This window comes from Amblyomma mixtum, chromosome 6, assembly GCF_055824585.1.
Source record: "Amblyomma mixtum isolate Tamu chromosome 6, ASM5582458v1, whole genome shotgun sequence".
Lineage (NCBI taxonomy): Eukaryota > Metazoa > Arthropoda > Arachnida > Ixodida > Ixodidae > Amblyomma > Amblyomma mixtum.
Genome location: NC_143017.1, coordinates 109,530,483 through 109,547,535, shown reverse-complemented (window position 1 = coordinate 109,547,535; position 17,053 = coordinate 109,530,483). Strand labels below are relative to the sequence as shown.

Here is a 17,053-nt window from a genome sequence, read left to right as displayed (position 1 = left end):
GACCAGCCATTCGCTTCCGCTTGGCGCTTTCCTTTGGTTCGCATAATGCCAAGCCTGCTCGTCTCGCTTCGTGCGCTCTTCTTCATTTCAACACGCGAAGGAATGGACCTCGTGGACTCGGCTTTGCTTTGTTTCCCGAGATGCCCTGGGGCGTAGATCTCGGAGGGTAGGAAGGAATATGTGGCAGTGCAACGTTTTCGTGACGCTTGAGCTGGTTGCTGGCTGGGTCATGCTAAATAAGCGCGACTCCGCAAGCTGCCCGCCTCACATTTTCAGGTGCCTAGAAGCTTGCTGCGAGAAATGAATGCATATGTAGCTACCTCGTGTTCTTCCAGTCTGCACTTTACGTCAGCCGATGCGTTACTAACAACAAAATAAACTCCTCGATAGTAACCACAAGTGGCGACACTGGCTGGAACACGTTGATGCGTGTTTCTGCTGACCCTGTAACTAAACGTCGATTGAAGAAGGCCTCGCAAAACTCATGTATGTCAACTAGTGTTTACGGCACCTCCAGAATAAAACCTCGCCCACAAGACATTTACGGCGGTCTAGCGATTGTGACGTACAAGTGCCAAGTGATTTAAGGTCCCAGAACTGCATGCGGGCTGTGAGAACTGTGCTAAAGGCTATGAATTAATTTAGGCGACCTAGGCAATCCCTTTCTCGTCAAGTGCCCTTTAAAAGCTGACCACATAACATGAGAACCTCACGAGGGGCTTATACTGTCAGCGTCAATTGAAACACGAACAAGCCAATTGAAACGCGAACAGCACAAATCGCAGATATTATACTAAGGAGGCAAAATACATGAGCAGTTGATTTTCCCATCGAAGCCGAAAAGACCGCTGTTCTAAAACGTTAATAGCCCACGCCTGTATTTCACCTCCAGGCTCTAATATGCTTGATTTTTTGTGCTCGCGTTTCAGGTGTTTTGTTCGCATTTCATTTGACGCTAATAGTACATTAAAGGATTCAATTAGCCTTTAGGTGCTCGCACACAAAGGATCAATTAGAAAGCAATATCAGTGCCGTCTGCAGCGTAGAGAAGGCGGCTGTGCCTGTCCAAGCTGGGCACCGGCAGTCAAAGTTATCCGTGGTGTTATCTGCCTCGACCGTTTGGCGCTCCCCTTGTGCAACCCAAGCTTGGAGACGAAGGCGTGTACAGGAAACTCGCTGGCCATTTGCGCTGTAGGCCCACTCCTTCCCGCATATGTGGTCGTCATTAGGCAGGTTGACATTCGTGCCGCAGTTAATGTCATTGAAAAATTTTTCACGTCATGAAACGGGTACTTGACGCTTGGAACCATTATTAAAAGGGGTCTCAAGAATTGTTTGGGTAAGAGGGGTAGAACGGGAAGACTAGGCATCGCGATCCCGAGCGCTACTTTCAATTGCTTCATTTGAAAAAACTGGGTTCTGACAATACGGGACAACACCAGCATTAAACAGTCTGCGCTGAATTTATCGTGAAAAAGTAAAATGTGGGCGCACAAGAGGTGCTGTAAGCTTTGTAGACGCTCGACCATTGCCTCCAGAAGCTGAGCGTGACTTGAGCGCCGTCGTAGCATCGCCATGGCATCGCAAGGCAAGTGTTGATTTATTCTGATTTTTGTTCTGACATTGCACTGAGCTCCTTCATTTGCGGACCTTGGGAACCGCATCACTCTCTTCGTGCACAATGGACGAGGGGATGTTCCCGGCCTCAGCCAAAATTGGCACTGCATGGCCAGTGTCTGTTCGCAGGGAGTATCAGTTAAGAAGCAACTGTCTCACGTGCTACAAAATGACATTACACTCCATTTTTCACTTTGATAAAAAGTGGAGGGAGATTGCGGCACGCTGTACACTGCAAACAAAAATATACCCAAAAGGGAGTATAAATGGTGGCGGCCACCCTTTTTACTCCATTTGTGAAAACATTTACTCGATGAGTAGGGAGTAAAAAGGTGTACTGTCCTCCATTTTACTCCCGTGAGGAAATAATGGAGTAAAAATGAGGATTTACCTGCTTTTACTCCAGTCTAGAAAGGAGTTAATTGTGTCAAATACTCCACCAGTGCCGAAATGGAGTAAAAAACACCATTTCGTGCAATCCGCCCGCAACCTATACGTCTCGTCTGCTTCTGGTCAGTTGTCTGATAATGGCGGTGAGTAAATACCGTCGTCGCTGGATCTCTGCTCACTTCTGCTCCTTCACGGGCGCCTGCCGCGGTACAAGATATTGGCTTCTCGCCGTTTTCCGCTACAGTACGCTACATAATTTAATTGCTCCTATGAATCCTCCAGTGCTCTAACCATACCTGACTTTCCTTTGTTTGTGTCGCCACCCCGTTACAGCCCCCGATTAGGCCTAATTCTCACAGGCTTTTTTCAGTGTAGTTCTCGCAATGTGTTGCAGCAGATTATGTGTTGCATGAACATGGAACTGTGACAGAACGTAGTGTGAACGCTGAGCTCTTGACTGAGCTGATGAGGCTACATTTTTCCTCAGTCATATGCAAAAGCAAAGCTCTAATGAAGTTAATAAACACGGCCACTCCAAACTACCATCAGGGGTGTTTTCAACTTTTCTGCTGTGGTTTTTAGTCAAATATAGCGTGGTGCATGACCGTGAAAACTACATAGCGACTCCTCAGTTTTGAACTGCTGATTATAATGTTACATCCCTTTATCTACAAACATGGCCAACCAAACGAGCTCGTACAGCTAAAGGAGACGACAAGCAGACGACTCTCGCCGCCTACGCCGCCGCTGGGCTTGCAGACGGCGAATAGAATGCGCGACGCGGAGTTACGTGAGGGCAGCGCAGTTTCCCAAGTTGGGTTGCCGCCGGCCCGCAGAGCTACTGCCCGCTTCCGCCGCTGTCACTGCTGTAAGAATGAGCCTGAATGAGGATAAACATGACGCCATTTTTGGGCTCCATTTCTGCGGGTAGTAAAAAATTTACTCCTTTGTACTCCAAAATAACTCCCTTATATAAGGGAGTAAATAAAAAACACCATACATATGGAGTAAAAAAACTCCTTTTTGGTGTGCGTTAGAGGACAAGCCATTTACTCCCTTTTGGGTAAAACGGAGAGTTGAGCTAGTTGGTACATATTTCTTGGAAAAAACAGCGCTAAGACGAAGGACAACGAAATAGAGTACAACAGGACCGGCGCTGGGTGTTTTCTTGCTAACAGTGTAGGACGCACCCGTATGAAAGTGACAGCTGCGCGTCGCCATGAACCTAAGCTATACGCACTACGATACAGAGGAGGCCTTACCTAGTAGGACTGCGTCGTGTACGTCAACGAAGTTCAACCGCCGATCTGCCACACACGAGATGTCATCGAAAGTGCAAACTATCTTTCCTTTGTAGATGCGCTTATTGTCTTCATAGACCGACCTTGTAGACACGAAGTGTCCCGGCAATGTGCGGTGTCTCGCCGACTCTGCACCAGCGCATGTGGCCGTTCATAGCGGGGTCGTTGCTGCCGTCGTTTGACTAGACCTGAGGGCATCGTGTCCAGCTTGACGGGAACGTTGAATGCTGCACCATATCAGCCGGCGCAACACATGGACAGTTGGCATTGGCGTATTTCCCGGGCCAAACGCTGCGTGGCCACAAAATCGAGTGCCGTGTACTGAGACGCAGCGCTCCCGCTAGCGGGTGTCCATGTGGTTCCCTCTCTAAGCCGTCACTTAGCCCACGGACTTCAAAGAGCAGCGTGCAACCAATGGCGTCACGTGATTGCGACGAAGTTTTCTGACCTCTCCAGATGCCTCAATCGTTGACGGATCATCTATTGCACCTAAAGGCCTCATGGGCACCTCATAAGAGCGGTGAAACACAGGAGATAGCTCACGAACATCACCCAACGTCACATAGTTTCATCGGGCATATATAATAAATGTGGTAAGGAACAGAAAATTGGCGGAGAGACTTCAGACTGCTTACGTGTCGGAATACGGAATCCTTACTTTCCCAGGGTGCATAGTTCCTCTGCTCGCTGACTGTTCATTGCTCGAGCACACGCACAACCAGCCGCAATGAAATCTTGCCACGAAATGGTGCGCCGCAGGCAATGCGGTCGACTGTCTGCGCCGTTTCCGGTGACGCGTTGTATGACGCCACCCGGGACGCTGTACGAAGAACGGTTGCAACAAAATTTTGATACAAATGTCTAGGAAGGCACACAATTGAAGGTGCATATGTCGTTGGTTCGAATCGCTGTCGCAAGCTAGCCTCCAACTTGACTGGTTCGAGTAAGTTATATGTAACGTGGAATCGTACGACACCACCCGGAACGCTGTACGACAAATCGTTGCGTCACTATTTCGGTACGAATGTCGGCAAAACTTGGACCACATGATGTTCGGCCAGTGGCGAGTATATATTGATGAACGACATGTATACGACTGTCTGAAGTGCTGGGGCTCGGCTTGCTGTATGCATCATATAGGGTTGCTTGATGACGCCACCCTATTTTTCTTGTCATCGCTTGGATTTTCTGTACCACCTGCGAGTATACACACGCGCGCACGCCTCCGGCTTTTCTCCTGATGGGACTGGTAATATTTTCGCATTAGCAACTAAAATGGTTCAAGAAGGTCGTTGTCCGTGGGCAGTACAGCCCTCACGACAGAACGGATAAATCACAAATCTTGTGTTTAGAAACACTTCAATGGGCTAGGGACGCGGAGCCAACATTTTTAGGATTAGCTATGGTAATAACTGTGTCGGGGAGTTCGTTCTGCAATCGGATAGCTGCAAGAAAGGGTGAGGAAGTAAACGAAGGTGCACGAGCGAGTGAAAGAAAAGCTTTGCAACAGTTATAGGTTCTTGCAAGAAAATGTTTGGATTGGACAAAAAAAAACGCGCTTTTGTTCAGGCACACTGCAAAATATTTTGTGAAAATAAATAACACTTTAAAGCGACTCGAACAAGTTTTAGAATAAGGATACTAAATTAAAGAGGCATATTGCAATTTAGACCTAACTATGGTTTTGTAGGCAATGAATTTAGTGTTGGCACCGACGGAGAAAACCCAAGGTACGGCAAGCCGACGTTCATCGATATGGAAGTCCCAAGATAGGGTGGAAGTTGGGTGCACCCCCAAACACTTATACTGAGACCCTGTTTTCAGCATTCGCCAGCAGCGAGAGCATAGTTGAATACAACATGTACTTTGCGAATCGAAAATATCATGTGCTAACTTTCAGAAGCATTAATATCCATCAATCATTGCCAACAAAATAAAGATAACATCTTGAGACATTTCTTTAATACCCCCGCAATCTGTGCAGGCTTCACATTCTTATATAAGACACAATCGTCCACAAAAAAGACAGTTAAGAACAGTTCCGAACGGAAGTCACTATGTTTCACTTCGGCCCTCTTTGGGGTGTGCTCCCGATTACTTCTAACACGCCTGACTACCTAGCTTGCTTACTAGCTTTGTGGCTGTCTATGTGGACCAGCCGACATGCTGCATCGTCAACGAGATCCTTCTCGGCGCCTTCGATACTAGCAAGCATGTGGCACATTCTGGCACATCTCTCACGCCACATCTCGCCGCGAACAGTGTAGGTGAGCGTCTTCTATCACCACTGCGTGCCGAAGCGTTTGGGGTGTCCGTTACGCGGCGCTACGAGTTCCGCTGCAGCATCAGCAAGACTTCAAGGCATTTCACCATAACCACTGTACTATCGTGCTGGCGGGGGCCTTACTCAATTTCTCTGAGCCAAATCATAGCAGAATCCCAAAGACATGGCTGCTTTCACATTGGCTGAGAACCAGACCGTTGTAGAATCTTGAAGGTGTCGGTGCTTTCACATTAGCTGATGTTAAAGTATTCGTAAATCCTGCACGCGTCGGCGTTTTACATCGGCTGAGCGCCAAACCATTGTAAATCAAGCAGGCTTTGAAGCTTTCGCATTATCTGAGAGTTAAACCATTGTAGAATCCTACAAGCATGGGAACTTATTTGGCTGAGGACAACACCATTGCAGAATACTGAAGGCATGGTTACAATGACACTGGCTGAAAGCCAGAGCTTTGAATAAAGTTTGTAGGCATGAGGGCTTTGTCCTTGGCTTTGAGCGAAGCCATTTTAGAATATTGCAGTTTTCGGTAATTTATCATCGGGTGAGAGCCAGACATTTTACAATCCTGCAGGCGTCGGTTCTTTCAATTGACTGAGAGTCAAACCATAATAGAATTCCACAGACATGGATGCTTTCACTCTGCATAGAGCCAAACCACCCTAAAATGCCGCAGGCATTGGGGCTTTCACATTGCCTGTTCGCATGAATGAGCGTATTTTGAGCATGGGTTAAAGCTCAGGAATTGTTATAGAGATTCAAGAGTAACGTCTCTTTTGGTTTGTGAGGCTTCACGCACGAGTTTAGTGTGCATGCGGGAATCTCTCAACGTGCAGATCTTACATAACAAAAAAATGCCATATAACATCCACCTGACCGCAGCCATCAGGTTACTAAGAAAAGCTAAAACGCTTTCTAACATTCTCTTAGCTTAGAAAAAAATTCTCACTGCTCCGGGGCTGAACGCGGAACCACAGCTACATTAAGGCACAGTGAAACGCGACACCAGCGCGAAGAGCCAATGGACGAGGGAAGAGTAAACGCCAATGATGTTCGACTTCAATTAAATTTTATTCCAAGATCAAAATTCTTAAACACTCTAGGTGGCTTCAGAGAGAGAAAACTTTACTGATTCTTTGTTCTTATCGCAGCTTGAGGTCCTGCGGCTTAAGGCACACCCCGCACAGGAAGCTAACCAAGCCTTCTGGGTACGTTTAGTATGCAAAAAGGTTTTGATCGTAGAATAAAACTTAGTTGAGCTCCAGCGCCCGCGTGTTTACTCTTCCTTCGTCCCATGGGTATTCGCCCTAGTGCGATTTTTCACTATATCCAAAGTGACCAACTAGTCAGCTGAGTTCTCTGTTTATATTTAAAAAATCTCCTCAAATGACTAGCATTTGGCAGGGAGTATAATTTTCTGTTTTTATGTGGACTGAAATTGCCGTTGACCTCGGTACTACGGTCTTCATTCAGGTGCTCATTGGATGCTTGAAGTCGTCAAGTTTTCAGTCATTGATATTTTTTCTGTATTTTCAGCACATTGTTATTTTGTGTATTATTATATCGCTTGGAGGTCTGCCTTCTGCGCGCTGATCCTATCGAGTAGATCAAGCATTCACGCGGCACTGACACTCGAGGCGCAGCGGCTGTTTTTCTCCGGAAGCGGATGTGCCACGTGACCTGGCAAATCGATCAATGGCGGCGGAGAGGCGCGCTTGCCGTGGTTCGCCGCGGCTCAGGAATTCAGGTAAGTGCGAAAATCGAAGGTACACCGAGACTCATCCTTCACACGGAAATGCAATCGAAAAACATGTGCTGACCGCCGCCTGGCGGTCGTTTCGTGTAAGCTGACACAGTAGGGTATTTCTGCTAACTTTACAGGATGTCGTAGGCGGCAGCGATGTTCGATTTTCATACGAAGCGGGCAGCTGCTTGAATGCGAAACTGTGTGCAAGCCAGTGGCATTTCTCTTACAACGAAAGGTTAGCTCTCCCATCTTTGGGTCCACAAGGAGTGTCGATTCCGGCTCAGCGTGACGTCAAGCGCGTTCATTTCCGGGTCAGATGCGTCGTCTGCTTAGTTTTTCGTTGGATCCGAAACAGTCCCTGTCAGCGCTCTGATATATAGTCGTGCCGCAGAAGTGAGAACGTGTATGTGAATATGACGTGTAGTTTAGACAATCCGGAAGCTGTGCGCAAGCATGAAGGCACCTTGTACACCATTATTTTCTCACATGAAGACTTTTTACCACCTGAATAAAGTGAATCTGTCTCAAAAACCTCCACGACGATGACAGATCTCTTAGCTTAGACATTCGGTTTGGACTGAAAGAAAGCAGCCGTCATTACCTTTAGTTTTTTTTTTCTTTCCTACGCTTAACTACCTCCGTGCCAAAGAAAACCGTCGTTTACAGAGGCACAGCTTGTTGATATTGCAGTTTTGCAGACAACGGAACAAATGTGAGGAACGAGAATAACACAGGCACCGAGTTCTAACGGCTGCTAATTATAAAAATGGAAGATAATGTAAGAAGAATTCCAAGCAAAAATTGCAGCGTTCACTAAAGAAAAGAACACTTCATTAGCAACTTGCCAGCATGTCCGTGGCTAGCTTCCAGAAGGAGATAAAGCATGTGTGCACAGATGCGGTCTTGTCTGCAGAAATGACCCTGCATTTCAAGTAACAGTTCCGGTTTCAAAAAGTTGTTCGTTCCGCTTGTCGGCCAAATCATTTCGAACAGGCGATGCTCTGAACACCCTGTTTGGGCCTGCCGCAGCATCTCTTGAAAGCGCCTTGGCTCATCCGGTTGGTTCACATTCTAAGAGTTGCGCCCATTGTATAAGCTAAGCATCATGAACCTTAAAGTCAGTAAGGTGCTCATTAAACCCATAATGGTGCGGTTAAGTAAACCATGGTCAATGCTTTCAAACGTAACTAGCACGATAGTAATTTATTTTAGTTTTACCTAAACATACCTGCAAACCCGAGTCCGAAACATGTAAACACGTCTCAATCATGTCAGTCATAAAGCCATCTCGTATCAGATTCTGTTTGTTGTTGTTTTTTATCGCACTTTGCGCTCAATTCGGACTGCGCCTTGCAGTTGATCGAATCGTTGCTCCCAGCCCGGAAGTCCCCATTCCCGTCATGCACTCGGTCTCAGCCGACGTTGTCCGAGCCGAGTACGGTGGTGTTCCTCCCTTCGCTCCCACCTCGGCGCCCCCTCTCCCCCGGGCTCGGCGCGCACCCGGCCGGGCGGCCATCGCAGTGCTGCGGCCATCGACGAGATGGGTGCGCGCGGAGGTTGCGCGCGGCTCTCCCTGGCCTTCGCCCTGCTTGGGTGGCAAGGTGAGCGGCCCGCCGAAATGTGTGTGTGCATCGGATTAATCAGGCCTGATAGTTTGAATCCGGACGTGCCCGGTATCTTCATTGCGGGCGGGTCACTGACGGAGCCAGTCGGTCTCCGTTATAGATTTTTTTTTGTTATTTTTGGCGTTCATTCGGACGCGCGCATTATGCTTGGCCCTTTTGCTTTTCCGAACGTAGTCCTATATCTGATAGTCAGCCGCGGATGGAGTCGCACTTGTCGCCAGTATTTGTTAACACTCTTTAGACTTCGTATTCTTCCTGCAGCTAAGCTTTCCTAGAATCCCCTCGTATATATACCCGCTGGAATGCCTTAATGAGTGTGGGAGCCAGATGATGCCCTGATTGCGCACTGCGCATTGGGAGCGATTGGCGGCTCGTTAGTAGAGAGAAGCGCTTGGAATGAATCTTTGGTCTCTGTGAGCGGCGACTCCGATTTAAGGCTCACGCACCGTAGCTGTCACATCACCGTCACAATATGAACCAGTTACCTGTTTAGGTTTTTCGCAGAGTATGACAAGACACTGCCGTGTTTTCTCCAACGTTGTCTCTCCTGGGCTGTCTCTGTCAAAGCAGACTGCTTAACCATTTATTTTCTATGAGCACTTTTCATCTTCACTAAGATCGCAACAGCAGCTGGGTAGCTTGACGTTGGCACATGATAAATTTTCCGGCTGTGAATTTCGCAAATGTATCAAAAGTTTTCAGCACGTTCACGGCTGAAAATAAAGCGCCTATACTTCCCAAATTACTCTTGCTCTTGCGCACGGAAGGCACACAAAAAACACCTGCGCAAATAATTGTATCAGTTAAGCTCTCCTGTTTTAAAAATCATTGAACAAAAGAGCAGAGAGCAACAAAAGGATAATTCTGGGCATCTGATTATTGCATCTCAAGGATGGCCTTCAGTGATCATTCATCTGGGCCACACCATGCGATCGGAATCAGCCAGCAGATCTGTCCATTCCTCCTGAATGCATATCTAGATGTTGCCTCATGTCTTCCTGTTGCAAGGAATTATGTTTGATTATCTCTGCTCACTGCGGCTTCGAGGTTTAGTTTAGTATGGACTGCAATCTCGTGAAACGACTGGTTTTGACAGATGAATGAATATACGGATGTGAATGAGTAGCATGAGAAGGTTTTCATAATTACTACAACTTTTAATTCACCAATTTGTTCAGTTACGACTCGTCACAATTTTTTCGCTGTTTGGAAGAAAAAGAAATCTCACCCCTTATGCAATGTCCCCTTACGGGGTGAGCTTCGGGGTAACAAATTCTATGTCGCTGTTTATGTCTGCTTTATGGGTGGTGAGACCTCTCAAGCCACTACATCGTGGCTTTTTCCTCGCCTTTCTTACTGCAGTTTGTTGCAGAGCGTTTTCTCACTTGTTTCTCGCACTCACTGAAGTTGCATGATTGTACAGGTGTGCTATTAATAAATCAAACTTGAATTAAATTGAAATACTTGTCACTACCACTTGCCGAAGACTTTATGTGGTACGTAAACGTGCGCATTAAAGGAGAGCATCACCACAGCTTTTCGTGTCCAGTATTCTACTGTGAGATTTGAAGGCATTGCGCATCACGCAAACAATTTACGCGAATCGTTTAAAACCGTTAGCATACCGCGCTTAAGAAACGCTGTAAGCAATAAATTAATGCTTTCAACTGGGAGACTGGACGTGGCCCGTTTTTCGTCAGGTGTTGTCAGTTATCAATGCCAATTTCATCCAAATATCCCTGTCCCGTGCCCGTTTTATTGGCGAAAGCAGAGACTGAGTTATGTGCGTGGCTCTCTTTCTCGATGACAAGTACGAATTGTACTGACCGGCGACTCTTCCACAAAAAAGAAGTAAGACAAAAAGATTGTATTTAATTCTTTTAACTCTGATTTAGGATTTAAAAAACAGGTGCGGGTTTTTAGCTTTGAGTGACTGACAGTGACTCTTCTGTGTTTCTTAGACTCATTCGTATTGGCTTGGATAGTTTCACATATACCTTATGGCAGTTGTGCGGCATGCGTTAGCACAGCGTTAGAAGTGGATATGTGAATTCATGCCCTCTGCATGTCTGACGCGGGGTGTCCCGAAAGTCCACTTTGTCCGACGCTGTATGCAGTCGTGTCCCAGAGTATGCGGTCTCGTAAGCTTTGAGGGTTGGATATGAAACTCGGCAACTACCTCTTTACTATAGGGGCATAAGTTTGTCAGTGGTGACTTTAGCTGAAGATCACCAGATCCACATCGCTCTATTTTTTTATTGAAGAGGTCACCGGGTGTTATTGTACCAGTAGGTTCTGTATTAATATTTCCCTACTTGTGAACGCAGAAGCGGCCCTGGCAGGTCTTCTCAAAGACGTCCTATATACTAAGGATGTCTTGAATATCAATAATGTTTCGACGCCGACTCCCTATCCCCCATTTGGGCAAGCCTGCGCGTGTAGTGAAAAGTAGGTCAGCTAAGCTCCTGCCTAACAAGAACAATTTAGCGAAAATCATCGACCGCATGTTCGACTCGGCGAGCACTGTGTTCATCCGTTAGGAAGCGTTCAATAAGCGGCGGCTCCGTCGATTGTCAAGGCACAGCTAAGGGAGCAGCGAGTCCGAGTGCTTCCTCCTTACGCTAGTGACAGTACCGAACTCTAGGCGCTCTATATCTTTAGCAAAAAATGTCCGGCATTTGCTTTGGCATTGGCATGCGAAACCTCGATTGGCAGGAGGCAAAGTGGAAACCGGAAGAGAGCGCGATCGGCGACCGATGGGGAGGTGGGCACCTTAGTCGTCATTCAGGGTCCGGGGGTAGGGAGACTGGAGATGGGGTACGGCATGTTACACACTAATTGGTGGACTGGATGATCCAACCCGCTCGCGCGGTCTGAACCCATCAGTACCAGCGGCTGGTCCATCCAGGGACGCATACTTTGTGACATGAATCGCATTTATCGTCTGTGATTTTTTCCCCTGATTGTTCAGTAAACGCACAAGCCATTGCAAAGTGAAAACGTAAGTTTTACTGCTTAGCACATCGTAATGCTTTATGATCGCATAAACGCATACTGAGGATCCCTGTACAGCATGCCCCAGCACTTCAAATTCAAATACGAGGTCGATACAGGTTGCACGATTAGTCGTCCGCAGCAGTGGCCTAATGATCTGAGCATCCGCCTCGTATGCGAGTGGTGCGGGTTTCGATCCCCAGGACCGCCAGATACTCACCGGTGATGCAATGGGTACAAGCTTTTCCCTAGCCTGGTGCTCAATGTCACTGGGATGAAATGCATCTACGATAGGTTTCTGGCCACTCTTGCTAAGACAAAAATACCGTGTGCAATGCCGCTCTTTGGCCAAAGTGCCCCTTGGGCCATTAAAATTTATCATCATCATCACGATTAGTCGTCACAGTTGTGCTCCAATCAGTTTTAAGATTCAGTCCAAGTCGCTGCATAGACGCTATACCAACAGTTATTATGAAGTGCCATCATACCACGCCGATGATCTCGCGTCTACCATTGCTCCGAGGTCGTGTGAACTCCTTATCGCAGCTCCTTATCCGTGGGGGCGCGCTAGGCGAGTTCTTCGTTCACGGTCCGTCTTTGGCGGCTCTCGGGTGCGGGCGCGTGCTGAGCCCAGCGTGTTGGTTCACTGCAGCGATCTCGGTGGCGTGGGCGGGCGGCCAGCAGTACTTCCGCGTGCGGCCCCGCGACGCCCAGGCGGTCGAGGGACAGACGGCCGAGCTGCAGTGCCACGTCGGCAACCTGGCCGGACCTGTACAGTGGAGCAAGGACGGATTCCTGCTCGGTGAGACACGCACTACTGCCATCTGCTGTAGGCCACGTGCTTCCGCTGACGAGTCAATAAAGTGCATGTCGCAGTAACTTTCAGGTGAACGCTAAGTGGCCGCCGACATTCGACTGTGGTACAATCATCCTCTTGTCTGGCAGAATCAAGAGTTGGACGAAATTCCATCTGGCGTACTGACCAAGTCAAAGAAGATGGAATTGAGGCTTCGGAGCCCAGGAGGGATTTATGGTGGATGGGTCGCTCTTGGAGGGGGCGGGGTGTGGGAGTGGTCGCATTTTGAACGATGTATATTTTGGACTTAATGAAGTTGATTACGATTTTCCTATTTAAAATTTCTTAATTGGGATTGGGGGGGGGGAGACAGACCCCCCTCCTTGTTCACAATTTCATCTTCTTTGACTTGGTCACTGCACTGAATTTATTCTTTTCCGCAATGTTTGGCAGGTAAGCCCGTGCAGTATTCGAGCGACCCTTTCTTGGTGCTCAGTGGTTCAGCTCTCAGAATAAAAAGAAAATAACTGGAAGTATAAGCAGTCATGTGCTTCTATTACTTTATTGAGGCATATCGAATATTTTCCAGCTTGATGGCCAGTTTTCCGAGCTTCTAATTCCAAATCTGCGCTCGGCAAACCTTGCAGCTCTGGCAGGGCCCAGTATCTAGCAATCGCACTCCTCATAGATCCCGAAAGGAGACGAGTGGTGTACGGTCTAGAGAACGGCACAGCTGTGCGCAGACCACCGCTGAAGGCCTTCTTTTTTTTTTTTGCTGAAGGCCACTGCTGGCGATGGCCTTTTCTGTTCCTCGCAGAATATCACGCCCTATTGCATGCCTAATACATGAGTTGCGTTTAAACGTCACCTTCATGCTCAAGTACTTGCATTTAATTGGACAAGCGTACCCCCCGGACTGTTCCACATGTGGTGTGCTAGAGATTGTAGAGCATGTTTTAGTGGCGTTCCCAGCATATGCACGAGAAAGACTCATGCTGGCATCTATTTTGCAGTCTTTAGACACCAGGCTCCTCTCGGAGGACTTGATCCTCGGCGTTTGTCCAGATGGTTCGAAGGCTCAACGGGCAGCGCGGGTGCTTTCACGCTTTTTAAGCGATACGGGCCTTGACACGCATTTGTAATGTTGGCAAGTGTGCCTTGTCTTTTTTTCATCTGCCTCCTCCCATCATCATCATCTCCCATCGTGACCCTCTTTCTTCTCCTCTTCCCGTTCCCTAGTGCCGAGGAGCTGGCCAGATGTTCATTTTTCAGGTCAACCTCTCTGGCTTTCCTGTCAGTAAACCCCCTCTATCTCTCTCTTGCAGCTCTGCTTGCAAACCATGCGTATGCTTTATTTAAAAGTCAGACTTGGTCAGCTCTTAGCGAACGCTCTCCAGTACAAACAGCTCATCACTCTAATACCTGGAAGAAGTATTTACAAGTAATCCATAACACACAGCAAAAGAACGTACGTTCTTTTGCTGTCTGTTATGGATTACTTCTCGTAAGAAGAAAGGTGAGTGGCGTCAAGATACCTTGAGGCAACGTAAAGAGATTTAAAACTGTGAGGTGTCATGGAATAGCAGACAGTATGTGTTGTTGCTGGGATTCGTTTTCTCTTTCTCTACAATGCATCAGTGTTAATCTGTGATGGTGAAGCCTGTGTTCTTGCCAACCGCACTTTCAGACTGGATGTCTGCAACATTTATGCCGTGTTTATTTCTTGTATTAGTAGCCTCGCTAAGGTGCTGGTTTTTGGTGCCCTGCTCAGTTCTGACGGTAGCTTTGTTCGACTCTCTTGTTGCAGGTTTCGACCCGTCCATACCCGGTTTTCCGCGGTACACCATGATCGTAGACAATCAACGCGGCGTCTATAACCTGCGCATCACCAACGTTCAGATGGAAGACGAGGCGGAATACCAGTGCCAGGTGACAGCGCGATGCTTTTACCTCTCTCACAGCGATTCGGAACTGTGTCGAAAGATACTCTTCCACTCCTCCCAATGCCACAACACAGGCCGCTCGACGCAGGCAGACACAGTGTGGCCACCAGCTTCCCTTGACGTTTATAACATGATGTGACTGTATTTTATGATAGCATATACCACTTAGCATGGTGCTTCTGACTCCTTTGCGTACAAAGCTTTTTGTCAGCTCTGGGTAGTGCTCTTTCTGAGGGACAGAAATTATAGAGGACCGTGTACTGTGCGATGTCGGTGCACGTTAAACAACCCCAGGTGGTCGAAATTTCCGGAGCCCTTCACTACGGCGTCCCTCATAGCCTGAGTCGCTTTGGGACGTTAAACACCATAAACTAAAGCAACCAAACCAGAAATGCAACCACACGCTTTCCTTCGGTGTCACGTTTGTAACAAATGTAAATACTTGTGTACGAATAATCTTTTCTGTCGCTTTCCGCATTAACCTTTGGTGCTTAGGTTTTCTTATTGCTTTCCTTCGAACTTACTCTCTTTTTTTTGCTACATTAAGCGCATACTAAATTGGAACAATATGGCAAGGAGGAAGTGAGCGACGCTGTTGAACTCTCGGTCATAAACTACACGAGGAATTTTTTCTCAGCAAAAAGAAAAAAAAAGAGTTAGAGAAAAACGCCTGGTTGCTGGAAAAGTCGCAAATTAGGTCCTAGATTTCCTGACCGTTTACACTCCTGCATAAAGCGGGCATTGTGACGCCATTTCTGTAACGCAAAATACGTACACTGGGTTCTCGGTGAATCAGAGAGATGACACCCCTTCGCCCTCCGGTCAGAGGCCCACTATAATTGAATTACATAATACAGATGGCGCAACGGTACCGTACATCTGCCTCCGTGCAGTGCGGAAATCAACGTTAGCGCCGTCCTCTGCAGATATGGCAACCCCACCGTTTGGAAAGAAAAGGAATGACCTTGTGGATATATGAGTGGGGTCGCGACAGTGTGTGGCCTAGGCTTGAGCCTGTGGAGTTGCTGAGCACGGCGGTTTCATGCCACTCGAGTGGGTGGCATGAGAAGCGAGGGAAACTTCGCATTCTCATATGTCGACAGCACTAGATCGCCCTGCTGATTTCTCCCTATCGACGATGCATGCCCGTCGGTAAGCTGTTGCACGTAATGGCGTTGAACCAGTCGTGGTCACAAAAAATGCACGTGGCCAGGCACATTTCAGGCAATTGGCCTGGAGCGTCGGCACACGTCTCGCTATTACGTAATTTTTCGCCTTAAGGCAAGCTGTGTTCTCGGCAAAAATGGCGATTTTTTTTTGTCATGGGAGGCTAATCTCTCAATCTCGCAAGACTTGGTATTGCGCTTTAACTTCATTTTTAAGGCTCTTTTTTCTTTGTCGCTCAAGAGACTGCTTAAGAGCACCGAACAGCACAACGGAAATTCCCCGATCTTCTATCAGGCACTCACCCATACTACAGTTTTGCCATGTTTGCGTGTTTTGTTGTCATGTAAGAACTATTTTTTGAAGCACGAGAACCTAAAAAGGGTTTTCGATATGAGGAAAACTTGGTCTCTGTAGCCAAGAGCCATTTTCTTAAAACTAGAACACCACCGTTCTTTGCGTTTCTCCAGCACGTCTCACTTGATTGTTTGTAATTAGCGGCTGTCATGCACGGTGGTTTCTGAATACATGTAGACAGTGGGCTGAGCACAACTGCTTTCAAATTAGGCTAGAGGCAGTTATGTCCGTGCAGTTGCTTCTAAAGCATAATATACCGCTTTTAATCTTGTTAGATTATTCTTCATGCTTGCTTTGTCATGTACGCTTGTAAATCAGTGTAGCAATAGCATGTTGGGCGGGCTGTGCACAACCTTTGTCGAAGATTTAGAAAGTTTAGCTTCTAAGCCGCGTAGAGGGGCTCAGGTGACATCAGTGGAAGGAAGTCCTAACCTTCGGAGGGTGAGGACCACACTTCCTCATATCTCCGCGACTTGGAATGCTGGGGATGGATAACGGGTCACACGGCGTGGCCCACAATCAAACCCCACTGGACTCTGAACTTTTGACAAAGAATGTATTCCTCGTTGTGTCCACTGTCAGCATTTTACTTCCTTATCACGATCTAGAATCTGCACCAACCAGCCCGACTTTCTTTTACTGAACTGCTAGGAGCGGCAGGGAAAAAACTGCTTTATTTTTTCTTTTATTCTTTTTAAATATATACTGTGGGCTCTCTCTTCCCTCAGGTGGGACCAGCCCCAAAGAATCACGCCATATGGACTGCAGCCCGCCTGACAGTGCTTGGTGAGTCGGCCTACATATGCCGACGTATTCTCTTTTTCAAACCGAAACGCAA

General features: G+C 47.5%; 1 protein-coding gene across 1 annotated transcript in view; it reads left to right on the top strand.

The window, feature by feature from the left end:
• Window positions 1-5,332: 5,332 nt before the first annotated feature.
• Window positions 5,333-17,053, top strand: part of LOC149340008 (nephrin-like) — a 45,413-nt gene continuing 33,692 nt past the window's right edge. The window contains exons 1-4 of the mRNA XM_089548749.1: window positions 5,333-8,937; window positions 12,608-12,757; window positions 14,559-14,680; window positions 16,944-17,001. Of these exons, the coding sequence (XP_089404875.1) occupies window positions 8,877-8,937; window positions 12,608-12,757; window positions 14,559-14,680; window positions 16,944-17,001 (391 nt within the window). The 5' untranslated portion in view covers window positions 5,333-8,876. The remainder of the gene's footprint in view (window positions 8,938-12,607; window positions 12,758-14,558; window positions 14,681-16,943; window positions 17,002-17,053) is intronic.